This window comes from Alligator sinensis, unplaced genomic scaffold (assembly GCF_000455745.1).
Source record: "Alligator sinensis unplaced genomic scaffold, ASM45574v1 scaffold588_1, whole genome shotgun sequence".
In the NCBI taxonomy this organism is placed as follows: domain Eukaryota; kingdom Metazoa; phylum Chordata; order Crocodylia; family Alligatoridae; genus Alligator; species Alligator sinensis.
Genome location: NW_005842244.1, coordinates 1,282,699 through 1,302,094, shown reverse-complemented (window position 1 = coordinate 1,302,094; position 19,396 = coordinate 1,282,699). Strand labels below are relative to the sequence as shown.

At 40.5% G+C, this 19,396-nt stretch overlaps 1 protein-coding gene across 9 annotated transcripts in view; it reads right to left on the bottom strand.

The window, feature by feature from the left end:
* Positions 1 to 1,636: 1,636 nt before the first annotated feature.
* The window catches only part of USP1 (ubiquitin specific peptidase 1), an 18,552-nt gene continuing 792 nt past the window's right edge, over positions 1,637 to 19,396 (bottom strand). Inside the window, exons 1-10 of one of the 9 annotated variants that reach the window (XM_025208692.1) lie at positions 19,113 to 19,247; positions 18,365 to 18,465; positions 17,606 to 17,729; positions 16,897 to 16,978; positions 16,167 to 16,274; positions 15,482 to 15,642; positions 12,364 to 13,076; positions 11,333 to 11,503; positions 9,654 to 9,855; positions 1,637 to 3,132 (exon numbers count right to left, since the gene is read on the bottom strand). In XM_025208692.1, coding sequence (XP_025064477.1) covers positions 2,406 to 3,132; positions 9,654 to 9,855; positions 11,333 to 11,503; positions 12,364 to 13,076; positions 15,482 to 15,642; positions 16,167 to 16,274; positions 16,897 to 16,938 — 2,124 coding nt within the window. In that variant the 5' untranslated portion in view covers positions 16,939 to 16,978; positions 17,606 to 17,729; positions 18,365 to 18,465; positions 19,113 to 19,247 and the 3' untranslated portion in view covers positions 1,637 to 2,405. The other 8 variants (XM_014521715.2, XM_025208691.1, XM_014521713.2 and 5 more) reach the window with 8 other exon arrangements.

Genomic DNA, 19,396 nt, shown 5'->3' with positions numbered 1-19,396 from the left:
AAGGAGGAAACATCAGCCTTATGGTCATCTCTGCTACCATCCCCTTGTGTTTCCAGTCTGGAAAATGAAAAACCCTGTAGAAAAAAGGGCATGTGATAATACAAAAACTGTCCAAGTAAGGTTGTACTTGCAACTGTTTCTGCTAACTTTTAAGTGCTTGTCTTTGCAGCCCAAATGTTTTGATACTTTTCTTGTGCAAATTTGGTATTTTTTTAAGATTAAAAACCACCTCATCAAGCATCTTCAGGTGGGTTTGAGCCCTTCAGTTACCATGTGGATTACAGGGCGATTGTATTCACTGGTAGCAGAATGCTTTTAACAATGAGCAGAGTATGGTGCCTTGTGCTGTGTCCAAAGGATGACAGAATCCAAGGGAGAATAAGAGGGCCCAAATTGTGTCCCTGTGGGAGGGGTAACAGTCTATGCTGGGTCCCAAGTGCATGGTTCAGGAGAAGGAAGTCCAGCCTGGCTCTTTGGGTGTTCATAGGCGTGCTCCAGGAGGCAAGGGGGTAGGGGTGGTATGCTTTAATTGGCATGGCTCTGAGAGCTGTGCTAATTAAAGTGCCCAGAGCATCACATGTATCAGTGTCCCCCTGCTGAAAAATGGTGGCTGGGGCTCCAGCTCCAGTACTTACCACGCTCTGGCAGACTCGATTAACTGAGTCTGTTCCCACGTGCTGCCATTACAGCGCACTGGAGCAGCCACCCTGTACATGTATAAGAGCCCTTAGTCTCCATCCTCCTTATTACTAAACTGCACTGACAACTTTCAGGTGTTCCCTGCACCAGTGAGAGGCTAGTGCTGCTTTTGGAAAAAAAGATATAAATGGAAAGGTATTCCTCACACCCATGGCTTTCTCCCTGCCCAATATTAAGTCTGCTGCAAACCATGGAGGTGTTAGTACTACTTGAAGATTACAAGACTGTTAATCCATTATAAAAGATTGTTAGGCTGCTTAAAGATAAGTGCCATTTTAGCTTCTCCCCATATTAAAAGGTATTATGTTTAAGAATCACAAAGAAAAGGAGATAAATACAGTCTCAGTTTACATAAACTACTCCTCAAAGAAAGCGGCATTAGAACTGTTTTGCTGCTTGAGGGTGCATCTACACATATATTAATGTGCTTTAAGTAAATGTGCATTAAATCTAGTATCTCCATTGTGAGGTACTAGGAAAATGTGCATTAACTTGTCTTAATGCACATTAACTGAAGAGCATGGTTTTTAAGTGATGCTTAATGCACATTAGGCTAATGTTAATGTACACTAACTAAAGAGCAGGTTTTTTTCAGTGATGATTTAATGCGCATTAAAATAACCTGTGCAGACACGGAAGAACGGAACTTTGCAACGTTAGCTAACAACTCAAAGCTGGAAGGTGATGCAGCGCCTGTTCAAGCCCTTCAATTCCAAAAGCCATTAATTTCAGTCTCAACGCAACACCTGATCTATTCATCTCACACAAATGTATGCATATCATTTTTTATTTCATATGTACATTCTTGACAAGGTATCAAGCCACATTTTAGTTTTCTCATACTTCAGTGAGTTCTGAGTATGAGTTAACCAGTTAAGGGAAGAGGATCACAACTAAATTCAAATCCACCCAAACAGATATGCAAATGCAGAGGGCCTTTAAAAAGTACAAAATATTTTATTACACTGCACACAGACGAGCAATTTAAATGGCTTCCCTCATTACAGTATTAAATTGCACATATTTACACAATCTACTTTAAACCTATGCAGTAAAATACAAGTTAGTCCAAACATATCTATTGTTAAGTTCAGCTTTAAAATAACATATCACTCCTTCCAACACACTAAATGAGGTAACAGGACCTCTATTTTTGTGCTTTGAATTTCTCTGAGCAAGAGAAAAGAGGAGAGTGTCATTAGGAAGCTATAGCTATGCTGTATGTGCCATATACATATACCCCCAAAGACTATATACGAAATATTGCTTCTCGAGTTATAAAAATACCGATTTTTTGATGAGTTTTTCTAGTTAATATAAATTTACTCCAGAATGTGAATACAAATAACTTTTATTTAGGGGGGAAAAAAAGCTAATACAGGAAATGTCTGGGAACCAGAGTTGTTCTAAAACCAGTACCATGTATTTTGGACTTTAAGAACTATACAAATCTGTATGTATGCCTAAAAGGCAGTAGCACTAGCCTCCAGCATGTAAGGGAGAGTTGAAGTTCTGTGACATGTTCTGTTAATTCAAATTGTGCCACTCCAAACAGAACTAAGACCAAAAATAAATGTCATCCAGTAGCTAAAAACAAAACAAAATGAATAAAAAAAACCCTAGCTGTTACTTGAAGGTAGTCTTGATGCAAATCATATCAATAGGAGTATGCAAATCTCTAATATTTACATAGGCAAAATACATTATTACTCTACAATTTTCTTATAAAACAGTAAGTAAGGAGTTGATGTGGATGATGAAGTAGGAGAGAGAGTATTCAGAAAGTCTTTTTCCTCTGTAACCTTGACTTCAGAATCATCAAAAAGCAGCCACTTTCCCTCATATTCTTTTAGGCTTTGTAATACATACAAAGTTTTGCTTTCCAGTCCACTGAAAGCAGTTCCATTTTGATCACCGTGTTCATTATTTCTATCTAGATCCAAGATCCCATTGGTACAATTTCTATTTTCAGCAACTGTACTGACAAGCTTCTCTGGGTTAGTGGGTTTGTTGCTATACAGGTCACAATCAGTCTTGCTTTTTTGTCCCCCAAGAAGTCCAACTGCTTCCATGTTCTTTTTGTTTAAAACTTTACTTGGCTGGGCATTTCCATTGACTCTAAAGGAGACTTCACCATCGTCATAATCTTCAGCAACAGCTCTTGCTTCTTCCTCATTCAGTGGTTCTGGCTTAATCATTTCGTGCATTTGGTTGATGATGAAATTGCCTGTGTCTAATTCCAGACTATTAAGATCTGTAATTTTGACAGAGGCTGTATAGTGTCCGCTGCTGATTGTAATGCCACTGTGCATTACTACTGCAAATAATCCATAGGTATCGTTGGTTGGTTTTGTGCTCCATTCTTCTAGTGACAGTTTAAGAGGTGTCAGTAAGGGAGTATTTATCTTGGACAGTCCACCATAACAATCAAACCTTGGAAAGAAGAATGGCAGAATTAGACTACTGCATCAACACACAATTTTCCTTAAGGGAGTTAAAAAAAGGGGTTGTATCCTCTTCTGGTTAATCCACTGTACAGAAGAGGCACAGGCTTTTTAAAAACCTATTTAGCTTGTTTTTCAACGCTGACATATCAGAAACATCACCTTTGGCCTTCCCAAGTTTTACTAAAGAAATGATTGGGAGACTTAAAGTATTTGTATTAATTCTCACAGCTAAGTTGAAGGGCTAAAGTTGAATATTCAAAGACTTCCTTTTTCAAATGCTACTGCTGGCTAACCAGATGTTAAAAACTAAGTTTTAAACAGTGATTACAAATCACAACTTCTCTCAGTTGCTCAGCTCCCCCCCCTCCCCCCTCGGGTCTAGCATCTTTCCATGTTTTGTCTCCACTTAGCACCAGAGTGAAAAAAAGAGAGCTCAATATCTCAAAGCAGGGTTTTCTTAGCCTCTTTGCACATAGCAGAGACCATAAATCCATTTTTCCTTTGCACGTTATCTTTAAATTAATACTCCTCCTTTGGAAGCGATTTGAGAAATTACTCTCTTTGTCTTAAGATGGCTCAACCATGCGGAGATGGTAGTTATTTGACCCATAGTGAAAAGACAATAGTAAAAAAACTATTCAATAGATTTCAGAGTTGTTTAGAACATATTTAAGTTAAGATTCACAAAGCTCTTGGGTTGGAGGCAACATCTTTTATTAAACCAACTAAACAGTAGCAAAAAAACCCTTTCTTTGCAAACTTTTGGGCACATACACCCATCTTCAGGCTGAGGAGAATCAAAGACTGTAAAAATCCTCCTAGGTAGAAACGAAACTTCCACCCTCTACCTCCCCTTTGCAAAATGGAGTTTCTTTTCTACGAAGGAGGACTTTTACAATCTTGAATTCTCTGGAAATTCCTGATCTACTGTGCAAACCTCTTATCAGTAGTAGAAATCTAATGGCAGAAAGCCTGTATATGAGTTATTTCTACTACTTCTATACCAATGGTTCTCAACCTTTTCAGACTTTGGGCACCCTTTAGAAAATGCCAGTTCTTAGTTTTCGCTTGGTTTCTTAACAGAAGAAAAAGAAAAGAACAGTTCTTCTGTTGCAAAGAACCAAGGAAGTCCATAACAAGTCAAAATGTTTTTGACACTATGGATTCCTATTCGAAATCTCTAGGTTTATCTTGTGAATTATGTGCAAGTGCTTGCCCATATGTGCTGCTTGCAGATATTAACACAGAAAAAGAAACCCCCCAGACACTCACTTTACCGGAAGTAACGTGTTACTTCAACCTGGCTCTACAGTGCCTGTAGAGATTGGTGCTTCAGCAGAGCTTTTTGGCACTTATCCAAAGCTGATTCAATCAGCTATTACATAAAAGTGCCAAAAAAGCCTCACTGAAGCACCCAATCTATACTGATCTTGGTTGATCTGGGTCCAACTAACACACTGACTCTTCTGGACATGCATGGGGCTTGGTGCAGGAACACGGTGGTTTAAAGTATTTTTTTTGTTTTTAACATCTGCAAGCAGCTGTAATGGTTAGCACAGCAATCTTAAAAGAATCTCCTGGTACCCTAGTTGAGAATCGCTGCTCTACTCCAGTCCTCAGGTAACTGGATTTCTTTATTCAACTAGACTGACTGAGATTATGAGCACGTAGAAAGTTACTTGTTAATGACTTAATTTTACAGCACTTGGGAATTAAAGTTATTTAACTATAACTCTAATATTAGAGGAAGACCAAATGCCCCAATCAGCACAGACAACCATGAACTCGAATACAGTTTTTTCCTGATAAAGAGGTCTAATTGTTTGAGATCTTCAATAAAATCTTGAAAAAAAAATCACTACTTTTCCTGAAAATGTGTGTTAAGATCTACATCTGTATTCCCTCTTCTTCCAGTTATGCCACAAATTTGTAATTTTTTCATTACATGGCATTTCTTTTATTAAGCTTTTCTCCAGCTGTACTGTTTTCTAGGTAATTTACCATGCCAAGCATATCAGGCTGCTCACCCATACTCAGGCAGGCAGCAACAAAACTAGTATGAGAATTCTTAATGCCTGAGAAAACAGATTTCTGCAGTGACTGCTTTACTCAAAACTCACAAATTAGGAGCAACTAGGCAAATGGTGTACCACGGGGAGTGTCAGTTGGTACCTTCCTGTTCCCCCTGTCCTCCCATTTTAAATAAAGGGTTATTTAAAATTCAAATATTGAAAAACTCACTGTCACTCCAACAGTTTAAGATATTAACAAGGACAGTGAGAGCCTAAGGTGGTCATCATTTTTAAAATCAAATGTTTATGGATCTGTATAGCAATACTAAAATTCAAATTTAACAAACATTTAGACACAGCAGGGCTCATGTAGTTGGTAAGGAATGTGACCAAGACTGCTTTGGCTCTCTGCCTTTGGCAGCTCGTTTGATCTGCAGCTGTTCTTTGTTACTTCAAGCCTTGCTGTTTAGGAATAGACAGGCTATTCTTAGTTCAAAATGCTCAAAACAAAAACTGGAATCCTGAAATAAACTTTTCAGACCGTTTCAGCTGCATCACTGATTCCAGTACTGTTTGATCTCTGTGCTCTTACTTCTTTGCTTTGTGGCTGACAATACTTTGCAGAAAAAGTTCAAGACTCAAAGAGCAATTGAGGAACCTTACAGGAGCCCAGATCCAATGCAAAATAGTACCCCTGGCTTGAATATAGGTGTGAACATTTTGGACTGAGAATATGAAGATCACCAGGAGAAAAGGAAGAGAGGTATGTGATTGGGAAACAGCTGTATAGCTTGGAATTTGTTAAGATTTCCTTCAAGGAAGACAAAATTGAACTTAATCTAATGAAAACCTCAGGATCAAAAATATGTATGATCTCTGGGATGAGGGCATCCCTGATGGTTTTATACTTGTATGGCTTACAGAAGTATCAAAAGTGCATGGTCCTCTATATCACAGTGAGTGTAGCTCAGGGAGATTTTTTTTTTTTTTTAAATAAAAGCAAGTGCTGAACAGCACTGGCTTAGTTTTCCTCTAATGTCATAACAGACTATGTACAAGGCAGCAACAGGACACATCTTATATTTGAATGTTCTTCAGTTCTGCTGAAAAGGAGGTGTTAATTACACTAGGACAAATGTATGTACATTAGAATTTCTCTCCAATATCACCACCGTTGGTTTTACTTTGGTGATCAGATTTTCACTTCTAGTTTCAAAAAAATAAAAAGCCTAAAAAATCCTAGAACAAAAATTTGAAAAGCTATTCTGAGAAATCCATCCTTTAGGAGCTTCTGTGAAATATTATAGCATGACTCTTGAAATCATTGTTACTTTCAAACCAGATTTATAGATGTATTTGTTTGTGCTGCTGGCACCCAAAACATAATTTGATCAAAAGGTCCACAAGCATTTTACAGGCATTTGTTTAAAAAATTCATCTGTAAGACGGGCATTATCTCCATTTCATAGAAAAGTTAAATAAGGCCATACAGAAAGCCATTACAAGATCTGAACAGAAGGCATTTTCTGATTCCTAGGCTTACTTTCCAACCACCAGAAGACCCTAAATGCTTAAGTGGAATTATAACTGAATAACTTTGTTTGAGATCCTGAATTATGTGCACTATTGAATGCCATCAAGTCAACAACAGTTCTGTAGATTTAAGCAAAGTGATAGTTTCATAGTAGGTAGGGTCGGAAGGGACCTGAGCAGATCATCAAGTCGGACCCCCTGCCATGGGCAGGAAAGAATGCTGGGGTCAAACGACCCTGGCTAGGTGATTATCTAGCCTCCTTTTGAAGAAGACCCCCAGGGTAGGAGCAAGCACCACTTCCCTTGGAAGTTGGTTCCAGATCCTAGCCACCCTGACTGTGAAGTAGTGCCTGCTGATGTCTAGCCTGAATCTACTCTCAGTCAACTTATGGCCGTTATCCCTCATTACTCCCGGTAGTGCTTGGGGGAACAGGGACTCTCCCATTGCCTGCTGGTCTCCCTTGGCCAGTTTGTAGATGGCCACCAGATCCCCTCAGCCTTCTCTTGTGGAGGCTGAACAGGTTCAGGTCCTGTAGCCTCTGCTCATAGGGCCTGCCTTGTTGCTCCCTGATCATGCGAGTGGCCCTCCTCTGGACCCTCTTAATGCTGTCTACATCCCCCCTGAAGTGTGGCGCCCAGAACTGGACGCAGTACTCCAACTGCGACCTGACCAGTGTCACATAGAGGGGGAGGATCACCTCCTTGGATCTGCTTGTGATGCATCTGTGGATGCATGACAAGGTATGGTTAGCCTTCCTGACCGTGTCCCCACATCAGCAACCCATGGTCATCTTGGAGTCAATAATGACTCCAGATCCTTCTCTGCCTCTGTGCTGATAAGAGAGTTCCTCAGCCTGTAGGTATGCTGCTGGTTCTTCCTCCCCAGGTGCAGTACCTTGCATTTGTCAGTATTGAATACCATCCTGTTCTCATCCGCCCAGCCCTGGAACCTGTCCAGATCTAGTTGCAGCCTGTCCCTCTCCTCCAGCGTGACTACTTCTCCCCACATGGGATACTGAGCCAGCAAGCAGTTTCTTTTCCACTGCCACATCCCAAAGGAGTTGATGCAGATGGCAAAAGCAGTAACTACTTTTTAGTTATAATAGTAAAAAGGCTGGAAAGCCAAGCCCAGTCTACATATGCTTCAATTTACGAAAACTGCAAAATTGGTCTCGATGGCAGTTAATGCTGCATCAATGAAAATTTCTAAATTATGGATTAGATAGTTTTGAACAACAAATAACGTTCCAAATGGATCTGCAGTATCATGGCAAGTTTATCCAGATGGGTCCTTCCATCATTTTGAGGTTATTTCTTTACTGAGATTTGAGTAGTATTTACTGTGACATGCTATGCCCAATTCCTGTCCGTCTTCTGCACTGTTCATATTTTTTCGCTCAGAATATATTTATTCAAAATTCCTAACTTTGGAAGAAAGATGGTGAAATGAGCCACAGTAATATTTACAGTAAAATAAAAAGATCTGTATAGCATGGGAGATCACTAATGCTTAGCAACTGCACTGATACAAATGGTAATAAGTATGTGCCATACTGGATCAGACCAGCATGCTGCCTCTGGCAGTGGCAGAAGTGGATGCTATACTGGGAGAACACTGATTGTCTCTAAAGCAGTGGTTTTCAACCTGTGGACATCCAGGGGCCCACAGATTACGTCCAAGTGGCCTGTGAAAGGTTACTTATGATCAAAGTACATGGATACCCAACACTTACAATTCAGAGGGGGTCTGCACCTCCATTACAAAATTTTCAAAGGGTCCACAAATAAAAAAAGGATGAAAGCCACTGCTCTAAAGTGATCTATTCCTTTTCAGTACCCTCCCTGGCACCCACCATTCTTGGTCTAGAAATGCCAGAGGAAACATCTCCAACCATTCTGTACAACAGCCATTAATAGATCTATCCTCCATTAATTTACCCAGTCCTTTTTTAAACCTAGCTATGCTACCTGCTTCTACCATCTCCTGTTAACTAAGCATCATGCAAAAAAGTACGTGCTCGTTAGTTTGAATCTTGTCACCTACTGATTTCAGCAGGTGCCCCCTAGTTCTAGTGTTGTGGGACTTGGTGAACAGTTCCCTGTTCACTTGGTCCGTACCCTTCATGATAGAGGTCTATCATTGCCTCCTCCCACTCCACTCAGCTTTTTCCTTTCCAAACTGACTAATCCTAGTGGTTTTTTTAGTCTCTCCCGGTATGGCAACTGCCCCAGGCCCCTGATCATTTTGGCTGCCCTTCTTTGTACCTTTTTTTAAATTCTACTACATCCTTTCTGAGATGTGGGGACCAGAACTGCATGCAGTATTCAAAATGTGGGCATACCATGGATTTATAAATGAACTAGTGTCATGTTTCAAAAAGGTAGTTTCAACTACTACAGTTCCAATGTTTGTCATTTGTAAACTGAATAGAAACTGGTAAATTTTCACCAATTTCTCTTGTGTTCTGTTCATTTAGTGACTGAAGCACTACTGTCATTGGTTGCAAGCCTAGTTCAGTGCTCTGTGCTTACTGACTCTGAAGTAACTAAACAAAACCTATCCCTAAAGCTGGGCAAACAAGAGTTGATATTAGTAAATAAACAAAAGCTTAAAAAAATATTTAAACATGTCAAGCTCTAGACATACAGGAAAATAATAATTATGGCAAGACATACTGAAAATACATCTCCCTGAGGGGTATTACAAACAACAACAGTCTCATAGTAAGAAAACATTTAGCTCTGTCCTAAATGATGCAACATAAAATACACTAAGCAGTTAAGTAAAAAAAAAAAAAAAAACAATTTGTGTTTATGTTTTCACAAGGAGTTCTTCAAAAAGTTAAATTCAGTAAGTCTTCAGTTATTTAAAATATTAAATATTGGCATCTGTTTTGACAAGGTTTCTCTTCGAGAAGTACTATTCCTCTGTTTCTTAATATGGTTTATCTGCAATACTCACTCTAAGCCACTAGCAGCAAAGCACTTCAAATGAATTGTTATTACTTCAGGCATTTTATCAAATAGAAGACTGCGTTCTGCTTCTGTGTAATGATGGCAGTTCTCACAGAAATATTTATCCTCTCCCACAATCCTCTCCACTGATGCAAACTGTGAAATTGCCCATTTTAGGGTCTTCATTTCTGTTTTTGGCTCTGGAGAAACTACAAAAGAAAATTATGACATCCAAAGATACATACTTATTTACAATGCTAATGCCTCCCACCAGGATTTTAAGAACAGGACTGCATAAGTTAAAGACACTTCTGAGAATCATATAAAAAAAGTATTAATATGCGCCAAGTAGACTAAGCAAAAGGATTTGCTTAGTTCAGTTTTCCCTGATTTGGAGAAATGTTAAAATAAGAAAAATACCATTTATCATATAGAATACTTTAAACTGGAAAACAAGTTTATTTAAAGCTGAAACAAAAGCAACATACAACGTTCATATCGACTGAATTACATTCTGTTCTCAGATACATGTGTAACATCGACATATCTGGAAATTATGCATGGGTATCTGACAGCAGAATTTAGGTTAATTTTACAAAGTACGGTTTAAAAAAAAACAAAAAAAAACCCCAACAAAAAAGCCTCCACCAGCAAGTTATTCTTTGCTTGTTACTTTAAAAATCAGTTTTGTTTTCCTTTTAATAAAAGCTTCGGTGAGAGTGTCGAAGACAAGATCAGCCTTTTTCTCTGTTAAAAATGGAATTGCAAGTTGGCTGTCTTACTCTTCTGTGAAACAGGAAAGACTAATAAAACCGTCTTCCTAAAGCAGTGCGAGTGGAAGTTAAAACTATCTTTCCTTTAAGAACGTATATATTTAAAGCTCTAGTTATAATTTTTTAAAAACTGAAATAAGCTTGATGCATTTATCTATCAACATCAGGTGTTTTAGCTATATATAAAATAAGTATACATCAGTAATACTTCTGTGGTCCCATATGGCTATTTTACAAGAGAGACTAACATTGATTTGGAGATAAACATTTACAAACAACCTGCAAGGTATTTAAGAGAACACACTACAAAGTCCATCAACACCACCAAAACCTAATCACATTTCTGATTTGTCAGTGTGCCCTGAATTTTTCAGCAGGCACTTCACTTTTTTCCCCTCTCTTGTTTATAAGTATATCTCAGCAAGAGAAAGGGCAAGCTCAGACTAGCGGCCCAAGACAAGAAATGAAATTGTCTATATAAAATAAGTCCTGTTAGCTGTGCAAAATAAACAAGGTGGGAGGGGAAAAAAAAGAAGAAAAGTATACCTCTAATCTTTTACTCTTGGCTGCTACCTATAGATGGTACTATATATTTTTTTCTAGATATAGATGCTATTTTTAAATTGACAGCATTCATTCAAGTGAATAAAAGACAGCAAGCAACTTGATATATATCCTGACACTCATGTAACTTTTTAATACTTTACATTCACCCATGTTATCAGAGCTGTTTTCCCTGTTGAAAGAGAATCATGATGATACTGTAGTCATTGGCCTGTATTTTTATAACCAAAAACATTTCTTCTGATATCCTTATTATTAGATTTACATGCTAAAAAGACAAAATCCTCCTCGCCCCTACTAATCTAGGTACTGAACCAGATACACACATTTGAATCCCTTTATTACTTACTTTCAGAACTCTCATCGGTTTTAGAAAGTTCATCTTCTTGCACAGGCACACTTATGTCCTGAAAGTCTTCTCTTCTCTCAGTAAAGCATTCACACTCCAAACATCGTGTTCTCAACACCAGTTGACCCTGGAAGAGTTTCTCCACTAATTCATAAACAGCTAGCTCTGCACCTAAAGAAAATTACATAACATATTGTCTTGGTATAAGAAATTCTGTATTCAGACAAGAACAGAAAAAGGGCAGTTACCGGTATTTCTTCTTGGACAGTCACTATATACAACATGCATAGTATCATAGTTTCAGAGTCAAATATGTATATTATTGCATATCAATAGAAATGCAATAGCTGTTCAGTACTGAATAAGACATTACTTGAAAATCCTGGCCTCAGTGTGGCTCTGCTCAAATTTTGCAAATTGTTTAAAGACTAGGTTTTGGTTTTATCCTTTAATACTGAATCCCATCCTGAATAATTTCTTTTAAATCATTAATATACTGTCAATGCTGGCACTAAACAAATTGCTAATAGGTCTCTCTTCAGGACCTTGACATCTTTGACTTCAAGTCTGCAATTCCATAATCTATTCTCGTGGTTCTCAATTTTTAGCCTCGGGGCACCCCCCTCAGAGAATGCCAGCTCTTACCTTTCACTCATGGCTTGACTATGGAAAAATAGTAAAGCAATTCCCCTGTTGCAATGAACTCAGCAAGACTACAGCAGGTCAGAGTATTCTTGATAATATGGATTCCTATTTAAATGCTCTGGGTTTACCTTGTGTATTGTGTAGGTGTTTGCACACCTAAAGTGCTAATATTGTGAGGCACCTCAAAACACCCTTAGAAGACTCATAACAGTCCTCTGGCTAAGAATCACTGCTCTATTCTGTACACCAGCAGTGGCAAACTTGTCCAGCCCGCCCCCCCAGCCAGATCCAGACCATGGGAGTTTTTTTTGAGGGCCGGATCCAGACCCACCTCTGGCAGTCAGGCAAGTGACAGTCTATTTAAGTCTTACACGATTTTTACAAACCTTCATTTTTTATTGCTTTCTCACTCCCTTTTTGACCAGCACTTTCCACAGAGAGAGGCTCACAATATTCTTCTTTTATATTACCATTTTCACACCTCACAGATGCCTCTTTAAGTCCACCAACATCAGTTTCTTTCATCTGGTCTTTGGATGCCAAGTTTGTTGTTAACTTTCCCAAAGCACAGAATTTGGACAGAATGCTGGGCTGTTTTCCTGAAGATTTTAACCAGTTTATTTTAACTCGTGACTTCTTCTGGGTTGGCTTTGCAATCTCATTTTCGACACAGCACTTAGCAATGGCATCTGTTTGAGGTTCTAGTTTTTCCCCTGTTGCTTTCCTCTTTGACCTGGTTTGTCTCTGATTTTCCTCTACTGCATTTTGCTCCTTTGACACTTTAGATTTTTTCTTTGCATTCCCACCCTCAGTTTCACTTTTCCTTTTCCCATTTCCTTTGAGTAGCTTGTCCTCATATTCCTCTGCAATGTGAGCACTTGGCATGTTGTCATCATGCTCACCAGGGCTGTTTGTGACATTGCTTTCAATACTTTGATTAGACTTTTCCTCCAGTTGTGGTACAGACTCTTCCACTGGCATATTTTTCAACTCTTCCTTCTTCAAACGCTGACATGTTTCCTGGATGTTACCTAAGATGCACTGCAGTACTTCCTGGGCATCATGTTGCAAGTACCCTTCATACATGGGGTTCAGCTCTCTATAAAGGAAAAAAAAAAAAAGATAAGTACTCATTTATAAAATTATACACACACACTGGCTCATGTGGCCAGCTAGTCTTACAACCAAAATTCCTATGCAAAAATGATTGCGTGTATATCTGGCAAAAGGAACACTCCATAAAATGGGGTGGAGGACAGATTTAAATTTTTCAGGAACTGGCATAACTTTTAGTAGCTCTAATCTTCTTAGAAGGACAACAATAAAAACAGACAACATAGCAGTGAGCTTTAAAAAACAAACAAGTGACACAGGTATATTTTGGTAAACTTTTCCTGTTGTCAAAGATTCATGAGCATAACGATAAATTACAAACACGCAAACCTCAATATTATACAATAAGTATTTATGAACATTTTACAGGTGAGAAAATTGAAGCCAAGAAAAGATGATCCATCTTATCCAGTATCCTACTATGGATCTACTCCTGACTGTCACCACAGGGCCCTAGTTCCCCACGTCCACTGATAGTTTTTCTATTACTGTGTAGCAGTGTCTACCACAAGATCAATTGCAAGGTATATTTTCAACAAACACTATCATTTCACCTCAATTATTAAACAACAGCTATTTCCACAATGTACAAAAAGCTAGGCACAGTATTAAAATTCATGGAACAGGATCAAAACCAGAAAAAAACTAAATATGCAGCAACTAAGACTATTTACAAAGCAAATGATGACAATCACGGATTTTGCCTTTACCAGAGGCAAACGCAGATTTCTTGTTTTACTGGAGCAGCCCACAGATTTTGCAGTTTTGGGACGAGCCCTCTGCACACTGGCAGAGTTCCAGCCTGCAGGGGGCTGGGAGGGAGCGAGAGGAAGGTGGTCAGGCAGCCATGTGTATGTACTCGCACATGGCCACAGGCAGCCTGAAGAGCAGCTCCTGCAGGGGTGTGGGGGGGAAAAACTTAGCTCCCAGTAGGGAAGAAGGGAGGGAGTCAGGCAGAGTGGGGGCTGAGGTCACAAAGCACAGCTACAGGGCCCCAGCAGAAAAAGTGGGATAGGGCTACGGGTGGCTCATGGGGAGGCCGACACGGCAGGCCTGGCTCCAGACTGCAACATGCACTCCCATGGGGGCAGGGAAAACCTGCACCTAGGGTGGCCATCATAGAGGACAGGCCGGTTGTCCTCTATTGATACAAAACCAGATGCCTTTATGTCCTCTACTTTTCTCTTCATATCAAAAGAGGACAGAGTAGCAGAAAACCAGGATGTCCTCTATGATGGCCACCCTACCTGTGCCCGCCCCCCCCGAAACGTGTGCACAGGGCAGGAGCACTGCAGGCTCAGGCTTTCTGCCCTACTGCCCTTCCCCAGCACCACCACAGCCCCGTGGGCACAACCCAGTGCAGCACAGAACAGTGGAGCCACGCAAAAGCTGCCTGCTACTGCGAGCTCCATGCTGGCCTGGCAACACATCCCCTGCATATGGCAGCTTTGAGGGATTGCAGCCCCATGCAACCCTGCACTACCAGCCCCGCTGCAGCCAGGTGCAACCCCACAGCGCTACCCCCACTGCAGCCACAGCCTACCCCGCACACAGATCTGGGTGACACGAGTCCCCCCCTGCCCCCCAGGAGTGCACGCTGCAGCAGGGAGCCCGCCTCCCCTGTCTGAGACTGCAGCAGGCAGGCAGCAGGGGGGAGCCGGGTTCTGCTCTGCAGCAGCAGCTGCCACCTCCTGCTGGGGGCAGGGAGAATGAGAGGCACAAGCAGGGCCAGGGGGCTGTGGGTGGGGGAGTGAGAAGCACGAGCAGGACAGGGGGCCTTAATTTTAAATCATGGATTTTAGGGTTTTTAATCAGAGAATCTGCAATGTTTGTTTGGTTTTTTTAATCAGAGAAAGCCAGGATCCCTGCTTATAACTTAATGGTCCACTCATGGACTCAGTCTTGGAAGATGCTGGGCCCCATGGACCTTAAATCAGCAGATCACTTAAATAATACTTGACCATAAACAATAAGTAGTCCTACTTAAATCAGCAAGAATACTCTCAGCTACAAAATGAGCATCTGTCAAAGTCCTTTGCTGAATCTGAGCCTCAGTAATCAGAACCTTTTCAGGGTCATACCCTCTGACTTGGTCTCAGACTTTGGTACCATAAAGATGAACCACAAACCAGTCTCTCCTGCTCTTGCCACTTCACTGCCCTACTGAAATTGACTGGAATTATATCCTTTTCCATATGTAACTGCTCTCACACAGCAGAATGCCTGCTACAAAATATGATGTAGCCTCTTCTACAAAATTCTGGGCTTTTCCATATTTAAGTCTCAAATTTAAGAATACCTACCCACAAAACGTTTAAAGATCACAATATACAACTATAGATAAAAAATTTCAGTAAAAGTTTCTGACATTTCATTTAAGATTATTTATACCTAAGTGTATTTAGTAGCCTTCTTGGCTGAGTAGCAAGTTCATCCGTGTATTTTTCTGGATTTAAGAGAAAGCTGGCCTGAAGCTGTTCAACTGAAAGAATCAAGGAGTGCAAACTGCAGATCAGTTCACAGCTTGCCCTTGAATCATCTTTACAATTTCCCTGTGAAAATATAAAAGAAAACATTTGAATTTCCGCTTCTGAACACAATGAGCTTTCTTCCCTTCATCCTTGTTGTCTCTTTTCTGATCATCATTGCCAGAAGGGTAAAAGCAGATGCTTCTCTAAGACTAAATACATTGTTCCTTTGCCTGAAAGAAATAAATATGAACAATAAGATGTTTTCACCGGATATTCCATTACCCCCCAAACTACTAACAACATTTCCATCTAGTTAAAAAAAGAATCCTAGTTAAGTTATTGCACCATGATAAAAGTGAGTGATGACATATTTTGGTTTTCAGGAAAGCGAAATCCTTGCTTATAAAACCTTCAAGATACAAGGTTGGTGGGCAGTATCTAAATAAATCAACTATATTCTTTCATTTGACAGGAGTTAAAGAAAACGCTTTACTATGCACAGTAAGAGAAAAGATGACATCTTACCCTATGGAACACGTGGTTGCTTGCACAATTAGAAGACAATAAATATTTAATGATAGGTATAGTAATGCATGTACACTCACCTTTTCTGATTTTTGCTCTCCTTCATCTTTTAAAATTTCTTTCTTCTTTGAAACAATATTAAATAAATGTTTCACTCCAGTTTTAAAGCCAGGGCAAAAATATAACACCTATCAGCAACAATTTAAAACAAGACAAGAATTTGAGGTGAGCAGAAGTTGCACCGGGCCATGTCAATAACCAAAATGTGTTTCTGCTTCTCCCAAGGTGGCATAGCAAACAAGGATGCAGATTTCCATGGGACAGTGTATACAAATAAGGGTGGAGGAGAGCACAATTTATACACCTTTTATTAATATAACAGTGACATTAAAAATTGATGCACAACAATATGGAACTCCTACCCAAGTATCTGTGTAAATCAAGTAATCTCTCAAACATTAATGAATTTATCCTTCCAACATCCCTACAGGTAAGTAAAGGAGAAACATCAGTCAACTGTTTAACCAGCATCATCCTTCAAAAGTAGTATTTTTTACTGCCATTCAGCATACATTTACCAAAATGCATAATTGCATTAAATACTTCCGTTCTTGTAGGAAGTATTCTTACTTTTGAAGAGCTTACTTTTGAATTCTTAAATATTTATGTTTTTCTTTGCTAAAGCTTAGGGGCAAATTTAAAGTGTTATGAGTGATATTTTTCCAAAGGAATAAGTGGCCAACCCCATTAAGTTTAAAATTCATTAGGAGATGGGCACCTGATTCTTTGGGCAGTTTTGAAAAATCTCACCTCGAACACTTTAGATTTGTCCCGTAGCTTTAGCAAAGGCATATAAATATTCAGGAACCCAAAGCGATGCTTTCCGCCACAGCTGCATGTTTAGAGAGAGAGGACATATGGTTTTAAAGTCTTAAACAAATGAAAATGAAAAAACAATTATAAAAGTTTAGTTTACTTTCCATTATTTGTGCCATTAGTTCCACTTTACTAAATTTGAGTAATGAAATTACTAGTACCAGTTTCAGTTTCAGGGTCTTGTGAATTAGATGTGCATTACCAGTCTTGCAGAAAGCACTTCAATTGCAAACAGAATCAAATAGTCATTTTTTTTTAATTCTGCAAGTCGATAAAAGTTTGTAAGGCAAAAGAATATGCAGTAGACTAGGAGAAAAAAAACAAACAAACAACCAAAGCCTTACAAATTCCAGTAAACACATACATGGTCCAGTCCACCCAGTAAAGAAGAAACATAGTGTAATCAAAGAATTGGCATGGCCAATTCACAGAGGAAATGGTTTTGGGCAAAATAGTTAATGCTTACAAAACTTCCCGCATGTGATCCTTAGTAGCTAGAGATGCACCATATCCTTAACCTATAGTGCAGAGAGGGGCAATCTCATTTTGATCCATTATATAATGGAGTTCCTCCTCTATACACTTCGGTCACACTACAAATCTAATATTCAGATCTCTTTTCCAGTTTCTAAAACAAACTCACCTGAAGTACGCTGTTAAGATAACAAGTGTTGCCAAGATTATTCAGCCCCACAAAAGGCAACATGCTGTCTTTTTTCTCACAGCTAATGGGCGAAGGTGGTTGTGCTGCAGGAACAACCTGATCGCTATTAGAGATAAGAAAGTGTATAAAAACTTGCAAAAACATTTCATCCTAAAAGATTCCTCTCTCCTTGCTCTGTACCACCTTATTAGCTTCTTTCAATAGTTTAATTTTCTGTTTAAAACACTTACACTAACTTGTGTATATTGATCTTTGTACGCTGTCAACAAAGCACAGGTGGTACCAAAGCGATTACTTTAAGTTGGCAATGGATACAGATATGTTGCATGCTCAAGGAAAGACACATTCAACAGACACTACTTTCTAGGACTGTATACAAGTTTTACAGTAAGGTAGTCAAGGACAGATCTATATTTACCAGACTGTCATCAGGAGGCTGGTTTCCTTTCTATCAACAGGAACATCTAAGGAGAGCTTTTCTAGGTTTAGCTTATTCATAGTTACTGTAGCACTAAAAAAAACTGCCACATGCTTTCTATTCCTGCCCCCACTCGACTCCCATGACAAAATTCCTGAAAATAAACTATGGAAAGATTCAACCCACCGTGGAGAAAACCAAAAATGAGGCTGGACACATTAGACTTGTAACACATTGTATGGAGGTAATGCAACCTTAATGTTAAGTAACCATCAGTGCATTTATACTTTAACATGCTGGATTAATTCTCCTTTACTCACCTAGCCCTAGTCACTATCTGCAAGGAAGTGAGTTGGTAGCCTCCTTTTAGGGTTGACACACATTGGTGGCATGTAATGAAGCAGTACCGCAACTCCCAGTGCTTGCACATGTATTAGAAATAGGACATTAGAACCCAGGAATTTTCCTGAGCGCGATTCACTTCATTTTGAAAAAGAGCTTTTGGTTTTGCAAAAACGTACAGAGTCGCCTTCCCATTTTGGTCGCCGGGTGCGTAAATCTGAGGTGCCGCCACCTGTTAACTCGGGTCAGTGACTGCACCCTCCACAAGAGAATGAAACCCCCCCCCAAAAATAAATTCACCCAAGGGGCAGAGGGAACATTCAGGCACGTGTGAACTGGGTCTTAGGGCCCCTGCATCCGGCTCGGTTTGGTTGCATTTGGCTGGCTCACGCGGCCCTTACGAGGCGCTTGGAGAGGTTCGCCCAGGCCTCCCGAACCCGGGCGGGGGGGCCGTTTCGCACCTGCCTGGATGCAACCGCCCAGGCGCGGAGACACCCGGCCCTTCCCGCCTGCTAGATCTCGTAGATTTCGAGGGTCGGACGGGACCTCGTAGATCATCGAGCACGACCCCGCTGCGCTAGGCAGGAAAGCGCGGTGGGGCCAGATCCCCCAGCCAGGTGCCTGTCTAATCTTTTCTCCAGCACGGGGGCTCGGGGCTCCCAGTCAAATAAAGTGTGCACGAGACAGATCTGCACTGGGTGGTGGTGGTGGTGGCAGGTTACCTACATTTCGGCGCCCCTGCTGTACTCGCACCCCACGTGCTCATGGTCTGGCGGCGCCTCCGTGAAGTCCAGGGCTCTTTTTGCCTCCTTTTTTTGGAAGAGCTTCAGGGACAGCCGGTTCTTCTTGGACGGGCTCCCTCTGGCTGGCCCGCTGCTCTCGCTGGGCAGCACCCCGGGCATCTTCCCCGGCTGGCGGGGCGAGGCGAGGCGGATGGCGCCTGTCAAACGCGCACAAGAGCACGTGGGCGGGTGAGCGCGGGATCCCCCTCCCCGGAGTGGGGGAGCCTC